Source organism: Mytilus californianus, unplaced genomic scaffold (assembly GCF_021869535.1).
Source record: "Mytilus californianus isolate M0D057914Y unplaced genomic scaffold, xbMytCali1.0.p SCAF_12, whole genome shotgun sequence".
Lineage (NCBI taxonomy): Eukaryota > Metazoa > Mollusca > Bivalvia > Mytilida > Mytilidae > Mytilus > Mytilus californianus.
This window is the reverse complement of record NW_026262604.1, coordinates 24,813,048-24,833,964: the sequence shown is the minus strand read 5'-3', so window position 1 is coordinate 24,833,964 and position 20,917 is coordinate 24,813,048. Positions and strand designations below refer to the sequence as shown.

Sequence of the window (20,917 nt, the reverse complement as noted above, 5' to 3'; positions counted from 1 at the left end):
AAAAATGACAAATGGTTTGAAGTTGACACATTATGGAACATCCTTTAAAACATAAGACATGCGGAGAAGAAGATACAATTTTATTTTTCCTTCAAATGTACATAAATAAATTAAATAACAACATTACATAAGATTTATCATACACCTTTTTGTTAATCTCGGTTTGACTTAATTATTGAAATTGCTTTTTTAAGGGCTAACGGGTTATTTTTCAATTTTTGTAATTTTGTAAGTAATAATTTCTGTCGTATTAATTTTAATGCTGCAATTTTCTTTAACTGAAGAATTCTTTTATCAACAATTTTGATTGCCTCTTCACGCTTAATTTTTTTATTTTCTTGTACGGACATATCCTTAATATCCGGTAGTTTCAAGGACATTTCTTCTTTGTAACTAGTTAACGTTGAAATGGCATCTGAAGGTTTTGTTAATTGTTCATATTGCACATTGAGTTGAATTTGGTCTTTGCTACTGTAATCTTGTCCGTTGTCCTGAATAAAATCAGTCGGTAATCTTTGTAAATCTAAAGTGGATTCTGTTATTTGTTTCGTTGGTATTTTGGCAATAGATACTCGTTCGCTGAATACTGGATCATTTTTGTCTTGATTACTTGGCAAAGTGTCTGACTGGAATGAATATGGAACGCCAGGTCTCCATTTAAACTTATATGCACGTTTCTTTGTGGTTGTTGTATCAACCGACGATTCCGTAGTTATGTCATTATAGGAGTTTTCTATGTAACCATACATCACTTTATTATCTTGGCCACCATTTCTTTTATAATTTCCATTAAATTCAGGATACGAGCCATAATTATTACGACCATCATTTTGATAATTATATTGGCCCTCATTTTGATAATTGTGTTGACCTTCATTTTGATAATTATATTGGCCCTCATTTTGATAATTATGCTGACCTTCATTTTGATAATTATATTGCCCCTCGTTTTGATAAGTATGTTGACCTTCACTTTGATAATTATATTGCCCCTCGTTTTGATAAGTATTTTGACCCTCATTTTGATAATTATGTGCATATAATTCGTTATAAGAACCATAATAATTTTGATAACTAGTTCGATCATTACTTCCATTCAATTCGGTATAAGGATCATAATCGTTAATTGTTGTATTGTGCGGCGACTGGGTTGAGGAGACTGGGTTGAGGTGAGGCGACTGAGTTGAGGTGACGTATTTCTTGACGTCATCATATGAGGTTCCCATTGCTGACTGTAAATCAAAGCCGTGTCTCACAACTTTAAGCCAATCATTTTCAACAGAGGATGGTGATCGAATTGTAACAGATGTGTCTGTTGTGTCTTTAAATTTGACTCTTAAAAGTTGGATGGCATCTTGGAAAGTTTTAGTTTCACCTTGAAATCTAGATGTGGTAGGCAACGTTGAATCGGTAGTAACCCGGATATCTTGGTAAGTTTTAGCTTCATCTTGAAATCTAGATGTGGTAGGCAACGTTGAATCGGTAGTAACACGGATATCCGTTCCAGCTTCATCTTCGGATGTAGATGTGGTTGGCAACGTTGAATGGGTAATAACACTTACATCTTGGTAAATTTTAGTTTCACCTTTGAGTACAGATGTAGTTGGCGTCGCTGAATAGGTAGTAACACTGACATCTTTTAGAGGCGTTTCTATAAAATGTAAGTTGTTCCCAGACTCAACTGGAGGCTGACCTACGACATTCACAGCCTCCTGATCAATGGTTTTGTTGTTTGATACACGAATGTTAATATCTTGTGTCGTGTCGGTATATTTCAGAGGTTCGACCGTTGTAGTGGTAGATACTGGGTCTAGATATTTTGACACATGTGGCTGTATCGTAGTTTGTTTTAGTTTGCTAGAATATGCTTGTTCGTACAATGCTTGTATTTCGCGTTGAAAGGTATGTTTCGAAGAGACAGATTTGCCAATGCGTGTTGTTAATTCAGATTCTAATGGAATATCTGTTGATGTCGTATATTCATTCGACAGTCTGTCTGGAAGAATGTTTAATACAGCCAGGGGTTTAGATAAAAGAATGTCTGTATTATTCGATTTAAAACTTGAATCAGTTGTTGTCTTATCATGGGTCTGCTTAAAGGTTTCCTCGGTATAGGAATGGTACTTTTTACCAGAGGGTATTTGTACAAAGAATGTTTTTGGTGTCACGATTTCTCCTTGTTGTGTATTAAATGTTTGTTGCTTTTCAAAATGCTCGGTTTGCATCACTGCATCATCTCCGAACCTTTCCGTTTTATATCTGTGAACAGTTACATCATCTGAAATTGAGAAACAAATGGGATTCACGGAATATGTGAATCTTTAAATTTCAAAGTTTGTAAAGATGCTATGAGTGTTAAATTGAATTCATCATTTGTTTTCATTTGAAAGGAAAAAAGGTTGAGTCTGTTAATCAAACTGCTGTTACTAAATTTTTTGTTGTTATCAATTTATATTATAAGAGATTATACCAATGAGAAAAACTTAAAATGGAAATGACAGTCGATGTACGGGGTAACTTAAAGGTGTTCAACATTTGCATCATACTCAAACTGATTAATTTACATATTCTTCATAAGAATTGCATAAAATATCCAATGACACCGAAAAACTTAATCATGCACTTATTGTTTCGAAACAGATGACAAAACAACACGAACAGTGAGTATAATGATAAAAATAGTAAAATAACAAGCTCAATGACAAATGTTATTGCTAAACTATACAACAAAGACATCAGTATACGTGTTTAACTATATAAATGATAAAAGAGTTAATTACCTCTGTATAAGTTAAAGCCATTTCTTATCATTTAATCATTTAATTAACTTGGAAAAAACTTACTTTGATAACATTTAGAAAAAAATAGTTACAAAACAACGACTACGAATTAAAAAACTGTGAACTATCGAACATTTCTAATATAATTGTTTAACGATAGAACAGATCTGTCAAAATATTGCTTTTGCCTGATTATATATGCAGTTGCATTTTATTTGAGACATATATTTTCATTCGACTACTGGGAAATGTAAGCCCAATAAATATTCCAAAAGATTTATTAAAATATTTTTGTGTCAGTATGTTGCTGTTTATACATAATTATATCATGAACAACGAAAGTTGACCTCTTGTGTATGGTTGAAAGGACTTTAACCCGACAATCAACAAAAAACATAATAATGGTAGAAAATCGTTGTACACATATATTCATTCTTATGAATTAATAATGTTAAACTATGTAATATATAAAAGTCCAATATATTTCGAAGCAAACAAACTATTTATAATACGATTTGTAAACCTCCGCTTCTGATTGTACTAAAAAACCTGTTAAACGTTGAATATGAGCTAACTCATGCTTTATTAATTTGTATATCGCGAAGATTAGAACAAAGTCCTTTATCCAGTAAGTGTTACCGCCGGAAATGCAGTTGAATAACTTCCCCTGTAAAATGTAAAAGTTGATCTGTGACATAAATCCCAATTATCATATATAAACTTAATAATATGAATACGTCATAACTGTATATTTCATTGTTACGAAGATACAAAAGAGGATATCACCTATTAACTTTTTTGTGTATGCATGGACGGGGGCAAAATGAGAACGCTTTAATTGTTTACAAATATTTTATGTAATGCTAAAACAAATAATAATTTCACACACCAAGCAAGAAAGCACTTATCTGCCAAGATCAGCATATCTATACTGCTGATTATAATTATAGTTCGGGTCATTTGCAGGAGGATAGGCACCACCGGGGGAGTAATAGGGATCACGTGTGGTAGCTGAGTAATGTGGTGCTTGTGGGTAATTAGGCGCTGTTGGTTGGGGAGGTACCTGTTGGTAGTTGGGAGCTGTTGGTGGAGGTGGCGGTTGTGTTTGGTACTGGGGCCCAGCATACCGGGTGTCCTGGTAATATGGATCTTGATATGCAGTTTGGGATTGTGGTTCTTGTGGAGGAGGGGGTTGATATTGTGTTCCAGGACTGTAGGCCGAGTTCGGATTTGGTTGTTGTTGTTGTTGTTGATCGTAGGGATATGGTTGACCGTACTGATCGACTGCTGGTGGAGTTTGATACCCATTGACACCCGCAGGAGGCGGCGGTTGTTGATATTGAACATGTGTGTTGTCATATGCAGGCTGAGGATTGGACGATAGTGGCTCGACATAAGCATTTTGATTAGGTGGTGGAATATATTGCCCGGGCTGTTGGTTTTGGGGCGGAGGAATATATTGTGGAGGAACTGGTTTAGGGGGTGTAGGCATATAACTTTGGGCGACCTGCATTGGCTGTCCTGGTGGTTGGGGGATGTACTGACTTTGCGCGGGTTGATAAGGAGGTTGCTGAATTAGTTGGTTTGGATTTACTTGAGGATGTGGGGTTGGTACCGGATTTTGTTGAGCGGGCAAATAATTATGTTGAGTTGGATCCTGGACATTCTGGGGTTGCTTGTAGTTTTCATTTTGAGTTTGAGACTGTTGATAGGAAGGAGGAAAATAAACTACACCAGTATTTTGAGGATTTTGATCTGCGAATTCGGCTTTTTGTACTTCATACAAAGGTGTGGTGGTTTGTGTTGTTTTCGTTTCTACCTTTACATGAACATGTTCTTCTCTACCATTTCTTAAATAAGAAAATTCTTGCGGTTGTTTGTTTGGGGAATCAGGCGTTTCATGATTATTAACATTGCTGCGTATTTTTTCAGTTAAATTTTGTCCTAAATTTGATTCAAGCTTTTTGCCGTCTGTATCAGCTAGAGATTTTCCACTAGATAGCATATTCTCCAGCATATTTATACCGTCGTCGATACTTTTAAGTTGATCTTTTGACAAATTCTTGTCATTTCGTGGCTCGCAACAAGTACCTGGTTGACCTGGAATGCCGTTTTCACCTTTAAGACCCGGAATTCCATCGTTACCAGCAGTTCCTGGTGGCCCTAATGGTCCTGGTTCGCCTAAAATGTAAACATTTTTTTTTCAAAATTTCGTTTACTAGTATAAATGTTTTACTAAAACATTGTGGTAAATAAAATTCATTACCGGCGACAGAAATATAACGGTACGAATTCGTCCATCTAGTTTATTTTTTTTTTTTATTTTCTCGTACTTTTTCCTTGATCAGATAAAACTGGGATTCCACCTTGAACTCGTCACGCGTTACGATTTTGACAGAAAACCAATAATCAGCCGATTGCATTTTATAGCTATCGACAACAATGAACTTCTAATAATACTGTTGACTGCATTGTTTAATGAAATAGTGTGGTTTAATGACGTCACATGTCACCTAAAGATTTTTTACAACTTTTATTTTTGAATTTGATAAAAATGATTGTTTTGAAGTGGGTACGTTTTAGCGACGCACGTGTTCGAAGCATAGTTCCAAGTCTATTTTTTTTTGTCTTTTAACTAAGGCCCGGAAAAGAAAACTTGTTATGAAGAAACATGTTCAAAAGTAAGAAAATTCTCTGACTTGAGACTTTATACTTGAACTAGACGGGAAGTGTTCGATAAACCTATTGAAGATGAATACCGTGTTTCCAGAAGTCAAATATGATAATTTTGTGATTTAAATTGCAATTTTATTGTATTTAAAAAGTTAATGATTGGTATTAATGAATTTTTATGTACTACAATGTTGATTAGAAATGGAAATATGTAGAATTAAAATAGTAAGCCAACAAATGAAAACTATGTTCATGTTAATTGGCGAAAGAAATTGAAAGTGGCAACTAAAATATTGTTTTGGAGAAAGGGGTGGCGAAAAAGAACACTGTCCAAGGAGAAACTTGAAATATATCAAATACAAAATACTTTTTTATATCAAATATTAATGTGTGTTGTACATCATCCGAAACTGAAAATAAAGACAAGACGACACACATTGATGATGTATCTTTTTAAATTTGTCATTTAACTTTGTGTACTTACATGTACAAGAAAGGCCTAATATGTAATCCAAAGGAAGCATGTATCTGCATTAGTGAGCAATGATATACAGTTATAGTGTATATATCACACATATAAATGTTTCTTATTTGCTAGCTTCCATTTTGTTCAATACAATGAGTCATCTTTTCATTTTCCGCAAGGAAAAATATCAAAGGAAATATTTAAATCATTCTAAATTTATGAATTACTAGTAGTCAATATTTATGTAGGATGCAAATAAAAAAGACATATTCCAATTTATATTTCGACACGTGAAGTGAAGTCATACTGAAATGAAAACTAATATCGAACAATGTTATCTGCATGATATATCCGTCAATGTTTAGTTACAATGGATTAAAATGAGAAATGTGTTTCGGTCATTTTGAGCGATCGATATTTGCCGAGATGTCTTTAAACAGGGAGCAAAGACTCCGATGCGTACTTTTCGACAACAAAAGTTTGGAATTATTTTGTTTTGAATTTGTGATGTTATAAGTCAGACTTAGATAACTCATATCGTGTCATATTTTTACTATGATACATTTCAAGGATAAAATTTCATACCTGGATGACCACGTGGTCCAATTGGTCCAATCACACCTGGTTGACCGGCTTTTCCTGGAAGGCCAATAGGTCCTGGTGGTCCTGGTGGACCTACAAATTAACATTGAAATGCTCACAATATAAATTTGCATCTGACTTCTTTAATAAACGCAAGTATGAATATTTACATTTCAAAGATATGAATTTGTATGAAGCTTTACTGATATGTTTTTGACAAAGAGGGAACAAAACATTAACTGAATCTACTCCTTTCATTAACGATACGATGTTCACTAATCGGAAATGATATCTAATTTAAGGATTATGACTGTCTTCATTTATCTTGGATTGTAAAATAGCAAAACACAATAGGTCTAGAATTTTGATTAGGTCAGCAAATGTCAATGCAGGAATGCAACTTACTACTATGAGTTTTCGTTTAAATGAACAAATTAATGTGATCTTGGGTTATTATCACACATATTTTTACAGAAGTAGAATATTATAGCTTGATTTGACCTTTTTATAAACTTTGGCATTAAGGGGAGATAACTAAGAAAATGTATGATTTATAAAGGAATTTCAAGATTTTTCTATTTTATGCTATAATGTACGGTGACTCAAATTTTTCTTTTGATATTCTGAAAGCATTTTATAAGAGCTATCTGCTCATATTTTATTTCAAAATTCTATCATGTAGATTACTTTCCTTTCATGTTATGAATCTTTTTTTCTCTGTATAATCCAGAAATATTTGTCATTTTTTTTCACAGCCTGTAGCTTGATAACAAGCTTGGTGACCTACCATTTTTATTATATTTTTGAACATATCACAATATATTCGTGATTAAGGCACAGTATGAAAAAATTCTAAAATTTTTTTGTTTAGAGTCTCATACAACATTAAATATCTATCGTTGATAAGCATTGTAAATAATATACAATCTAAGCTATCGCTGGCTACTAAAATGCTTGTCCTTTCCGACAACACATTTAGACCGCATCCTGTGTTGTCTGAGCTATCCACTCATTCATCCCTCTATTACTTTCATTGCGGTCAAAATGTTGATAATTAACGTTATGTCAGAAATGTTACCGCACCAACATGCTTAATGTTTAATATCTTAATTTCATATCTAATTCTTGTGAAGTGAACGGTATAGGACACCGATTATTCATATTTTGCTAGGTGAGAGGGCTGGGAGAGGATGCAATAATACTTTTTTTACTAAATAGCACAACGATTATATGTTAACATCTCATATTATACCTTATAATGTTTTGTGTTTACTTAACATACCATAGGATTTTTTAGACTAAATCTGTATCCAATTTGAGGTATAACTTTCGGACTTGGCTTTGTATCCTTATTGCGTGATAATTAAGATAAAAACGGAAAGTGCAAATTGAAAAAGTTAAAAATACAAATACATGAAATAAAAAAAATCTCCTTAGGTATATAGATGTAAGAGGATTTGACACTTTGTACAGAGTTCTCAAGATTGATTTCAAATATTACAAATTTAATGTTTACGTTCAGTTTTTCTTGGCATAGCACAAACTAATTTGGGTAAAAGCTGATCACTGAATAATAAATTATAGCAGATTGCCAACTTGATTACCAGAACAAAGCATGTAACATCCTTACCTTGAACGAAATTATTAGTATGGTTCGTAGCTGTGCCTGTAAATGTAAAGAATACAGACAAACTATTTTTTGGTTAAATTGAATTATCAGGTGCTGTGGTATCGATTACAAAGGGAAAATTTGTGTTCAGAAACATATTAAACTTGTTTTCAAAGGTAAAACACGTATTTATTTAAGTTATATCGTAGTATTTGGTCTCGTAACGTATTTGTATTTATAATTGAGTTAAAACTGTTCTTATAATTGACCTGTGTTTAACAAATCGTTTTATTTACTTGGGATGATATTCATTTATATCAGTATATTAGTTTCTGTAAGTTTTTGTTATCTTTGTAAATTAGATAAAATAAATACTTCTTTTTTCATTCTTTTATTAAATATTTTTGTTATGGATCTTTCAATGGATAAAAATGCTTGACGAAAATTTGAATTGATAACACTGGTTGTCATATGAATTTAAGCAGGATGAAATGCAATTACGAATAAAAGTGTAATAAAGGGAAATTGGTATTACATACTTTGAGATCCTGGTGATCCAGGTGGTCCTTGTTTGCCAGGTTGACCAGTGTAACCCATTGGACCTGGATGACCCATTGGTCCAGAATGTCCTATTTCTCCTTGAGGTCCTGTAACTCCCCGTAGGCCTTGTGGTCCATGTGCTCCTTTCATTCCTTGTTGGCCCGGACTGCCAGGTGAACCTGCTGGTCCAGGTTCACCCTTTTGACCAGACTGTCCTTGCGGTCCAGGTGAACCATTCATTCCAGGAGTTCCCTCTGGTCCAATTGTACCTCGTGGCCCTTGTGGTCCAGGTGGTCCTGGTGGTCCTATATAAATGATAAATAGACACTCGACTTACCATGAATTGTTCGTGTAATTAATTAGCATCGAGAATGTTCGCAGTGACTGAAGCAAACACAAAGTACTTTATCTGCTGATATGACATCTTACGGTCAAAAACTCTGAAGGTCAGCACAGTTGGATACCGAATCCTGTTTTTGCAACAGCTAGTATAAATCGCTTGTAAATATGTGTAAGCTTGAATTGTTTGTATGAATACTGTAAACCAAACTTTTTTTTATAATACTTTATTTTGCGTTTGTGTTTTTTAAACAGACTTCGAGGCAATTTCTTTTCCTGAGTTTCCATTGTTTTTAATGTTCAATAAGGAAGGATCCAAGTTGTTCATATTTGTGACGATAAATATTTCGTTATTTTTCTACTTGCGATTTTTTTTTTATTTATTTAGAATATTTACGCTACCTTTAAATGAAACGAACTCACCAAGACACTAACTTTGGTGGAGAATAAATTAATGAAGTAGCACTACCTTGCCCAGGCCTATTATAACTTTATATATTTTAGTGTTTAAAATGGATGCTCTGAATTTGCAATTAGCTGACATTAAACATGGAGAAAATGCGGTCTCATTAATTAACGACAAGAAGAATTTTAGCGACAAGATGCGACAAGAAGCGTCAAGAAGCGATAATAATTAAAATTTACCGACAGGAAGACAAATCTAGAAATTTGAAATGATTAACTGTTAGATTTCTTAACGCTCTTTTTGTCCCTTCTTGTCGATAAATTAGTCTTCTTGCCGCTAAAATAATCTTCTTGTCGCTAAATTAGTCTTCTTGTCGCTAAATTAATCTTCTTGTCGCTAAATTAGTCTTCTTGTCGCTAAATAAGTCTTCTTGTCGCTAATTAATCTTATTGTCGCTAAATTAGTCTTCTTGTCGCTTCTTGCCGCTTAATCAGTCTTCTTGTTGATTGTTGTCACTAAATAAGTGTTCTTGTCGCTAATTAGCGAGACCCAAAAAATGGGTTAAAAAAATTTGGAGGAAAAAGTTATTGTTTTTTGGTAAAATAGAAGGCAAAACAACTAAGTAACCCTTTTTATACAAACCTCTAACAACTTTTCCACTTGTCGTTTTTCCTATACCTGAAATGTTCAGATATATTATTACCACAAAAATAGTAAAAATATAGATGGCGGGATATAGTTACGATACTGTTGTCAGGTCATTAAAGATTGCATATTTTGGCGTTAATATTGATTCACTTATAGGGTCTTTGCATCGGCACTAAACACATTTATTTAAAAACCAGTTGTTGGCATGACACGGGTTATGTTCTTCTCATATATGTTATGATGGTATGATACTAAACCCCTAACGGGAAGGATTGTGCCTGATATTCATATGATGAAGACATAATCTTTCAATCAGTTTAATTGATGTCTGGAGCTGGCATGTCAGTTAACTGCTAGTAGTCTGTTGTTATTTATGTATTATTGTCATTTTGTTTATTTTCTTTGGTTACATCTTCTGACATCAGACTCGGACTTCTCTTGAACTGAATTTTAATGTGCGTATTGATGCGTTTACTTTTCTACATTGGCTAGAGGTATAGGGGGAGGGTTGAGATCTCATAAACATGTTTAACCCCGCCGAATTTTTGCGCCTGTCCCAAGTCAGGAGCCTCTAGCCTTTGTTAGTCTTGTATTATTTTTAATTTTAGTTTTTTGTGTACAACTTGGAGTTTAGTATGGCGTTCATTATCACTGAACTAGTATATATATTTGTTTAGGGGCCAGCTGAAGGACGCCTCCGGGTGCGGGAATTACTCGCTGCATTGAAGACCTGTTGGTGACCTTCGGCTGTTGTCTGTTCTATGGTCGGGTTGTTGTCTCTTTGACACATTCCCCATTTCCATTCTCAATTTTATATAAATTCATTGCTAGTCCTATATATACATTACTGGAAATATCATACCCTGCCGCTTGTAGATTTCATAGTGTTCATTTGGAACAGACTCCGTTCACTTCATGTGCTGTGATCAGTTATTTTATTAATATGAGAACAGAGTTCCAATGTCCCCAGCGTTGCACATATTTTATATTTTCAAGGGGCATAACTTTTTTTAAAAAAGTCGATGGGCCACCATTATAAAACTTGTCCGAGATATTGCTGATATTAACCTACAGTATAAGTTTTATAAAAATCTGGCAAGAATTGTACCTGTGAGAGCGCTAACAAGACCAGACGGACGGACGGACACACAGACGGACACACGGGCGGAGAGACGGACGGACGCCCGGTATTTCCATGTCCCCTGCAACGAGTTACGCGGGGGACAATAACCAGATATTTAATCTTATTACGAAAATGTGTTACTCAGACTCAGCAACCAACCAATCAAAACACTGGATTGAGTGTTTTGAGCACAAATTTTGTACTCCGAGTACTGTCTGAGTAAAGTTTTAGGACCGAGAGCTCTGGTCTCTAGGCTTTACAAAAATGGACTGACCATTGTACAATGTTTATGAAACTTTCTAAGTCTACGTTTCGTGCTTCCATATAAATAATAGTCAACCAGAAGGAAAAGAAACTCTATCTGTAAGTAAACGTCATACACAAATTCACTAAATTTACATAGAATTACAGGTATCTGCAGGCCTCATAAAAAGAGTCCGGACAAGTACAATTTAAAAAATATTCTTCTCAGTCACAGAGCTGTTATATCAGCAAATAAAACGAAACGCAAACATCATAGCACTGTATGCACTGGCAAGTTAGTGGCATGGTCATAAAAAGAGATGCCAAATATAGTCAATAAGACAGCGACTAAACGACACAAACAAACCACTATCGATAATATCTATACTTTTACATATGGTCTTCGTAAATTGATAGATATCTTACAATATTTACGCGCTCAATCGACCAGAGTTTGAAATAGTTGCAACAATGAGTAACTCGGAATACCACAGTTCTGCCACGAACTTCACATTTGACAGATTATCTTATTTGATCTTTAACGGACTTTTGGTTTATATAATCATGTCACAAATATGTCATAATATCGATCACAATCATTTTATCCATATACAGACATGAACTAAGCATTTTCAATAGTTTCTTGTACTCTTGTAGCAAATAAAGTAGATTTCTGTGTTTATCATACCTGGCGATCCCCTAGGACCAAGTGGACCTAACATACCCTGTGGCCCTTCTGGTCCCATTGGTCCTCTCTCTCCTTTTGGTCCTTGTAACCCATTTGCGCCTGGTGCGCCTGGTGAACCCAGTGAACCTTTTGGTCCTTGTAACCCATTTGCGCCTGGTGCGCCTGGTGAACCTTTTGGTCCTTGTGCTCCATTAAATCCCGGTTTCCCAGGTAGCCCTTGTGGTCCAGGTTTTCCAAAAGGTCCTAGTGGTCCAGGTTTCCCATGCGGCCCTTGTGGTCCAGGTTTCCCATGCGGCCCTTGTGGTCCAGGTTTTCCAAATGGTCCTAGTGGTCCAGGTTTTCCAACTGCTCCTGGTTTTCCAGCTTCCCCTGAAACAAGTAACGTGTGACTTATATTGTTATTGTTCTCAAGTTATGTATTTCAATTTAACCTTCTTACATCGTCATCTAATGTGTCAAAGAGGCAAAGTCAATGGTCATAACAAAATTACTTAAAAATAAAGTTACCAAACTGGTGCAGAAAAATAAAGTCAAAACATTAAAACAGGAAAAATTTGGCATGATTTAACAATTTATTTTAAAAAAAAACCCACAAAATTTAAAACTAAATTATATTTGTCGAGACATTGTGACAAGCAAATAATATAAAGTCACCTACCTTTATGGCATCCTTATCAATTACTTTATTGCACTTACCTGTGAAACCACGCCAACCTGAAATAGTTATGAGATGAATTGAACAGATCGTACAATTATTTATAATGTTATTATTATAGTTTTCAAAGTTTTTTTTTAATGACAACCTGGGTTTAATTAAGTTAAGTTTACTTTTCTTTCATTGGCTGGTCGTAACTGGCCGTCTTTATAATTGGCAACCAGAAATACGTCTCATTTATCGAAGCCGAAAACCCAAACATCTATTTTTGCATAGGGGTTCGGGTGGTTAAGTCAAATGATTTCTAAGTGATTTCTTTTGTAAACTATTGTTTGTATGTTTGTCTACTTTTCTTGTTGCCATGGTACTGCCTGTCCTTTTTTAGGCTGGTTGTCTCCCTTGCAACATACGGGTATCTCAGTCACTCTTGTTAGAGCCAAACAGGGGACCTATCTAGTACTTTTTTTTCTATGATTTGGAATCACTTAGATTTTTTCTCATTTTTTAACAACAAAATCATATTAAAACTATTCAGTTGTTCACGTGTACTTTGTCAAATATAAATTCATTTAACAGATTTTCCAAAAAAAGTATATTTATTACTATTATGTTGTTAGCAATATGTATTAGAATTGCGATAGAAATTAACATAGAGTAGTCAATATTTTCGTCAACTGAAATGTTCATATAACTACCTCTCCATCCTCTTTGTCCTTCCGGTCCAGGACTACCAGGTGCTCCTGTAAAAACAAAAACAAACGATAGTGGCATTTACGTTGTGTGTGTCTTTTAAATGTGGTTTATAAGCTTGTAAAATGTTTTAATGTGAGTGGGAACGAAAGTGAAATCTATTTTTGATGTACCTTGTCATTTTTTTCACTTTTGACATACTAGAGTGTATGATTGACGCAGCTCTTATATCTATCATCCAAAACGATCAGCCCTTTGAACTATGAGTTCCCACCGCTCTTTAACAACTTCGTATAAAAATTCGGATTTTTAAATTTCTTGACTCGATCATCATTGAGGCTTTTGGTACGAAACGCGCGTATGGCGTACAAATCTATAACCCTAGTAGCTTTGGTGAGTTTTTTTTATCAGTTTTTAATTTAAAGAATAAGAATTTTAACTTATTTTTGTTGAATTTCCGTTCTAATGCTCCAATAGTTGATACGCAGTTCATTATACTCTTTGACATATCAACTTAACGTGATCATACAAGTACAGGTTTCATTCGCCAAATATCTGTATCATGTGGCGTTCATTTTATTAAAGTAATACATTGTGTTATTGAGACATTTTCACGAAGTAACGATTTTTGTTTCGTATTTATAATACCCAAATTGATAAAAATAAAAGAAAATATTTATCATGTACATAAATGTTGGTTATCATATACCAAAGATATAATGGAAAATGGTGCACAATAGTTGCGTACATGACTTAATTCATGATTTTAATAGTAAGTAAATAAAGAGACAAATATACAATAAAATTTAATACATACCTGGCTTTCCCACACCTGGGCGACCTAAAGTAAGAACAAGTGTAATATTAGGGTATGATAATATCTTGGAACCAAGTAATTTAAAGAATCCTGCAGAAACATTCACTTTAGGCACAGGTGAAGTAAAAAAATCCCGAGAAATACACGAGGGTCTGGATGGGGATCGTTCATTTCTTTATCCTTAAGGAAGTTCGCTTCTCAGGTTCAAAATAATAAGCTTTTCTAAACACTAGTTTATATTGATAAGGAATTAATAAAGGAATCAAAAGAGCAAAAAAAATATGTAGGTCAATGTACTTGTTTTCGAGATATTAGCCCCATTGAAATTTTGGCGGGAAAATGTTCTCTCTTGACTTTTCATAGCTTTATCATTGACAAGTTTAAGTTCTCAAAAACTATTAAAATATAATTAAAATTTTATTAGACTTTAACAGATGGCTTATCATTATACATGTAAAAGATTTATAGAAAGAAAAATGGGGGTCAATGGGCAAATTGTTTTAAGGCATTCAAATGGATAAAACCAGAGGAATCCGAAAATCTGACAAAAATTCCAAAACATGACAAGCGAACATCCTTAAGTGTTTTTGGCCACTTTTCTCTATTCTTTAATTTTTTTGCCTATCATTTTCCATTCTTTATATTGAAGCACCTCATCATTTTCTCCTCTAATTTATTTTTTGCCTAATTTTTCTCTATTCGTTTTTTAAAGCACCATATTCCGTTTTTTTGTAAATCCCATTCAGACGTACATACAAATAAACAACTACAAAAACAAAAAAAAATATTGAATATTAATATTTGGGAAAAACCACTAAGTAGTGAAACGTACTTTGAAAGGGTGTGGATATATACTCCTTCGCTATTGGCAAGAATGGTCTACTTATAGCATATTTTACTTCAGTTTTTTTTTATGTACTATTTTAAGATGATATTCCTAAATAAATAATAAATTTTCCATTTGATCATATTAGGCTTTGGGGTACAAGAAAAGTCGTCTGATCTCCAAATTTACCGATTACGTATTTTACACTTTACCCTATCGTGATATTTTGAATGAGTTGGGATTCGATAGAATGGATATGCATGCATAACAAGAGACGTTTACTGTGGTTAAGGCACTCGATCATTACATCCAGTCTAACTCCGTTTTAGAGCGCATGCGATTCTGCAAGTTCTTTTTTATCTTGATATATAAGAATACGGAGATGAGATATGATTGCCAATGAGACAACTATCCACCAAAGTTCAAATAAAGTGGATGTAAGCAATTATAAGCAACCGTACGGCCTTCAACAATGAGAAAAACCCATACCGTATAGTCGGCTATAAAAAGCCCGACATGAAAAATATGAAACAATTCAATTGAGAAAACTAACGGCCTAATTCATAACAAAACAATTAAAGAAAAACAAATATGACAGACATGAACCAACGACAACCATGGAACTACAGGTTCCTGACTTGGGACAGGCACATAAAGAATGTGTGGCGGGGTTAAACATGTTTGTGAGCGTTCAACCCTCCCCTAACCTGGCACAGTGGTGTAACAGCACAACATAAGAACAAACTATAAAATCAGATGAAAAAGGCTGATCTCATCAGATCGATACAAAGCAGAAAAACATCAAACATAAACACCGACCGGACGTGACAGTGTATGTATATTAAAAATTGATTTTTGAGTTTTGATCTCTTACGTAGACCGTAAATAAAAAGTTTTGGTAATTTGGTTATCGTGTTGTCTAACATCTGGCCATTATACATGTATATGAGCAAAGCAAAAATATTATGAATAATTACCTGTTAAACCACGCATTCCTGGTCTTCCTAAAAACGATAAAACATGTAGTTATTAGTATACATAATGGTTTAGGGGCCAACTGAAGCCCGCCTTCGGATGCGGGATTTGCTCTGCTGTGCTGAAAACCCATGGGTGGCCTCGGGCTGTTTTCTGCTCTTTGGTCGGGTTGTTGTCTCTTTGATACATTTCCCGTTTCCACTACCAATTTTATTAAACACATTGAATATTAAATTTTGATTAAAAGGGATGTGGAGTATACGTCAAGGAGACAACAACTAACCAATGAAAAAAATACAGAGAAAACATTTAGAAGGCAACATACGGTGTGCAACAATAGACAGCTGTCTTCAATACCATATAACAAACTACGCACGGTTGCCTATAATTGCTTACATCCACTTCATTTGAAGTTTGGTGGATAGTTGTCTCATTGGCAATCATACCACATCTCCTTACAGAACATTCATATAAAGTACCGTTATGTTACATTTACAAAACAAAAATGAATTATTTTTCCTGAATTGCATTTGATAAAGGTATACATAGGTACAAATGTACAACAATTGACACTAAACGAAATAATAAATTTGAATGTACATGGTTAATTATTCATATCGTTACATATTTAGAATTTAGTATTATTCGACCTCAATAACATTCTTGTAAATTATCACATTGAATATGAATATAATTACCGAAAATACATGCAGTAAAACAAAAATAGAATTAAATCATTATCCTAAGATTTTGTAACACTGGTAAAATAGCACACTTACCGGGAGTACCGTCTTTTCCTGGAAGTCCTGCAAAAGCATTCAATAATACATTATACGTGGCATGATAATTTATTCTCTTTTTCAAGACATAGATTCATAACAACATGTATTCATTTATTTCAAAGTCATAAAATAGTTCATAGTTGTCTGTAACATAATTAATTGATTGATTGGTTAGTGTTTAACGCCACTTACAGCACTGTTACGTTATTTCGTGGCGATTAGTTTTTTATTGGTATACAATCTCGGTTAATTAAGGTTTGATTCGAACGCACCTGCCACGTGCCTGATTCGAACTCACAACCTCAGTGTTGACAAGCTAGTGGTACAGTTGTTTAACTACTTAGACCACTCGGCCACCAAGGCCCCTGTTTGTAACATAATGAACAAATTGATGTACATTATAACTGGTCCCTAATATGTATCGCATAACTAATCGCCGTATTCAAATATCAGAAATTACTTATACTTTTTACTATGTAGAATCAGAATACATGTATCAAACTCTTTTCCTTGTTACTGGTGTTAGTTGGATTCACTTTGTGTTTATTCATGAATATAAGTGTACTGCACACGGTTTGAATATATGTGTCCTGTACACGGGTTAAATATATGTGTACTGCACACGGTTGTCAAATTCGAGAAGACCTATGCAGATTTAGCAATTATTGTGATGCAAAAAGTTGTTTTAAATGCAATAGTACAATATTTTGTTGATATATAAGACACATACTTAATTAAAGTATCAAGGGGACACATGTTCAGTTCGAAGCTCAAGTGAGGGCCAAGTAAAAGGCGGGCAGAGACTTCAAGTTGAAAATAAACGAGTTATTTCACATGTGAGATTATCGGATTTTATCACAATGGGATTCCGAATTTCATATAAATCACCAACATCTGTTACAGTATAATAATATATATAATATGACTTTTTTTTCGATTTCGTTTGCTGAGATTTTTTTGCTGACATCTGGTTTGCTTTGAGATCTCGTGAGCTTTGATCTGGTAAAATGGTAAAATTTCCTACTCACCAGGAGCCCCACCTCTCCCTGGAAGTTCTAGAATAAGAGTTCTCGGTTCATTATAAGAATCATGATATTCACCAATTCAAAGCGTAAAATCAAAATTAAATGTACAGTTTACATTCACAAAGTTTAAAAGAATAACAGAATTGAGAATAGAAACTGGGGATGTGTCAAAGAGACAACAACCCGACCAAAGAGCAGAAAACAGCCCAATGCCACAAACGAGTCTTTAACGCAGCGAGGAAATCCCGCACCTGTATGTTTTTTTTTATCAATCCAAAACAGTTCAATCACATCTTTCTTTCGGTAGGTTTTTTTCACTAACTGTTTATATTAGCATCCACTATTAAATGATGGGTCCTGTATTCTTTAAAAACTGCAGCTGTTAATGAAAACTTGTACTTTTTGTATTAACGATAAACTTAAGCGATAATGTAAACCTATGACTGTTTGTATTGCACATCAGTGTCCTCAAATGGACATATGGACGAAGAGGTAATTATATGAAAGTATAATGGGATTTTAGTGTGAACGGTTTATGTTTATGTTTAGTTGGAATACAAATTGAGAATGTTACTTGAAAACGTGTTTTACAGAATGCTGTAATTACTTTTTCAGTCTTACAATGTATGATAATTATATTAAATATATTCACGTTTTTTTTCTCTCTTGATTTGATCTTGTTGTAGATTTTCTGACTATGTTCAGAGAAACACTAAATCTGGACCAAAAACGAACGGACGCACAGACCTGAAATCATGATGCACCTCTACTATCGTATGCAGGGCATAGCAAATCATTTTATTCTACTGATTAAATTATATTCACTCCGTCAGTAGCGGTGCTGAATCGAGAAACGTGTTATAACTCAATACATACCCTGTTTTCCAACGCCCGGACGACCTGAAACACAATGGTAACGTATAAATAAGGGTCTAAATGGGGTTTACAGAATAGAGAATAATGATCAAAACGTGCAGAATAAAGAGCAAAAGATATAAAGAATAGAGAAAAATAGGCCAAAAAAAGGAAGAATAGAGGATGATGGGGTGCTAAAATATAAAGAATAGAAAATAACAGGCAAAATTTATAAATATAGAGAAAAATGGCTTAAGGTTCATCATAACAAATGGACAAAAATGATTGTGTTTAGACCTTAAAAACTGCTCTGAGTACAGACCTGGCATCCACTAGATATATAAAAATTAAATGCATTTTGTGTTTCAGAAAGTTAAAATATTTTTTTGGATTTTGACGGGCATTTTTTTTCGTTCCTGCAGAAGGTGTAAAAATAAACTAAGTTGGGATACAACTTTGAGATGCTCCCACTCAGGTAACAACTGTATTGTATTGTATTGATTGTCCTAAGGCTTGATTGGCATGGTCAATAGATAGACAATAGATAACTACACAACTATAGGTGAGTTAAAGAGTGTAACTGAATGGACAGTATCAAATGCAATTCAGGTGTTTGTTTATTTTTACACCTTCTGCAGGAACGAAAAAAAAAATGCCCATCAAAATCCAGAAAAGATTTTAACTTTCTGAAACACAAAATGCATTTAACTTTTATATATATAGTGGATGCCAGGCCTTAAAACTTTTCCAACTGCACCGGTTAGTCTGTACTCAAAGTAGTTTTTGAGGTGTAAATACAGCCATTTTTTTCCATTTGTTATGATGAACCTAAAAAATAAAGAATACAGAATTGAAGGACCCCCATCCAGACGCTCATAATGCAAAATTACCCTTAAATCGTTCATAACTCGAAATTGACCACCTGTTAAGAATCACGACATCATTTGACATTTGTTGTCAATAACGTCATGTCTACCAATTTACCGTAAAGAAATAGAACAGCTAACTGCTACTTTTAATTTGATCATCGATAATTAATAATGAGATTTTAGAGGACAATTGTAAAAAGGTTTAAACTTGCTTACTGTTCGGTGTGAGCCAAGGCTCCGTGTTGAAGACCGTACTGTGACCTATAATGGTTTACTTTTATAAATTTTGACTTGGATGGAGAGTTGTCTCATTGGCACTCGTACCACATCTTCTTATATCTATTAAAGGTGTGTATAAAATTTTTTTTTTTTGCCAGAGAACATTCTTAACAACTTATGGCTAAACATTAGTGTACATTTGTTTACATTTCATTGCACATCATTATGACGAATTCCAATATACTGGGACAGGAAAATTGCGTTCGTTTAACCTCGAATGCGTTACATTCCTTTCATAAGCTAGTATGTTAAATTATATTTTTATTTTTTTTGCTGGCCAAGATTCGAAATAAACTTTTCTATAACTGAATGTCAGAAAATTTGTCCAACTTCTCCCGATAAACTGCAGATTACGTAACCATTTTACATATGTTTATAGATTGATTTTTAAAGATATACGCTCAAATTGAATAAAGATGAATATAGGATGAAAATGTATCATAAATTTAGTCCACTCCATATATTGTGTGTTTGCGTCATAGTTGTAATCGTCCTGAACATGTATGAAATATTTACCACTGGACGCCAAGCTAACAAAAATCAATCAATCAATGCATTGGTCTGAGCTGTTTTGACGAAAAAGTATAAATATGCTTTATGAGGATGTGGAAGGGGGTTGTCATTTCTGTATTCTTTTAATTTTATGTCATTTTTTTCTACTCTTAGATTATAAAAACAAGAGGCTCTCAAAGAGCCTGAATCGCTCACCTGTATTTCAGAGGAGAAGATTTTTAAATGTTAGCAAACTGTGAACAAATTGTGTAAAATTGTTTTTAAAGGGAAATAACTCCTTAAGGGGTCAATTGACAATTTTGGTCATATTAACTTTTTTGTAGATCTTACTTTGCTGAACATTATTGCTGCTTACAGTTTATATATATCTATAATAATATTCAAAATAATAACAAAAAACTGCAAAATTTTGTTAAAACTACCAATTCGGTGGCGGCAACCTAACAATGGGTTGTTCGATTCGTCTGATAATTTCAGGGCCGATAGATCTTGACCAATTGAACAATTTTAGCCCATGTCACATTTGCTCTAAAA

General features: G+C 34.0%; 2 protein-coding genes across 8 annotated transcripts in view; both read right to left on the bottom strand.

The window, feature by feature from the left end:
- LOC127721570 (collagen alpha-1(I) chain-like) overlaps positions 1 to 20,917 on the bottom strand; it is a 71,802-nt gene that overhangs the window by 21,763 nt on the left and 29,122 nt on the right. For 3 of the 7 annotated variants that reach the window (XM_052228340.1, XM_052228339.1, XM_052228337.1), the window contains exons 19-30: positions 18,744 to 18,767; positions 16,840 to 16,866; positions 16,063 to 16,089; positions 14,260 to 14,283; positions 13,448 to 13,492; positions 12,794 to 12,811; positions 12,098 to 12,466; positions 10,038 to 10,073; positions 8,650 to 8,955; positions 8,132 to 8,167; positions 6,505 to 6,594; positions 4,872 to 4,961 (exon numbers count right to left, since the gene is read on the bottom strand). In XM_052228340.1, coding sequence (XP_052084300.1) covers positions 4,872 to 4,961; positions 6,505 to 6,594; positions 8,132 to 8,167; positions 8,650 to 8,955; positions 10,038 to 10,073; positions 12,098 to 12,466; positions 12,794 to 12,811; positions 13,448 to 13,492; positions 14,260 to 14,283; positions 16,063 to 16,089; positions 16,840 to 16,866; positions 18,744 to 18,767 — 1,092 coding nt within the window. Of the gene's footprint in view, positions 1 to 3,571; positions 4,962 to 6,504; positions 6,595 to 8,131; positions 8,168 to 8,649; positions 8,956 to 10,037; positions 10,074 to 12,097; positions 12,467 to 12,793; positions 12,812 to 13,447; positions 13,493 to 14,259; positions 14,284 to 16,062; positions 16,090 to 16,839; positions 16,867 to 18,743; positions 18,768 to 20,917 lie in introns of those variants that run through there. The other 4 variants (XM_052228333.1, XM_052228335.1, XM_052228334.1 and 1 more) reach the window with 2 other exon arrangements.
- On the bottom strand, positions 64 to 2,245 carry LOC127721574 (uncharacterized). Its single transcript, XM_052228345.1, has 2 exons — positions 1,016 to 2,245; positions 64 to 967 (listed from the first exon to the last, which is right to left on the bottom strand). Exons 1-2 carry the CDS (start codon positions 2,223 to 2,225, stop codon positions 153 to 155), a joined length of 2,025 nt encoding a protein of 674 aa, XP_052084305.1. The 5' UTR covers positions 2,226 to 2,245; the 3' UTR covers positions 64 to 152.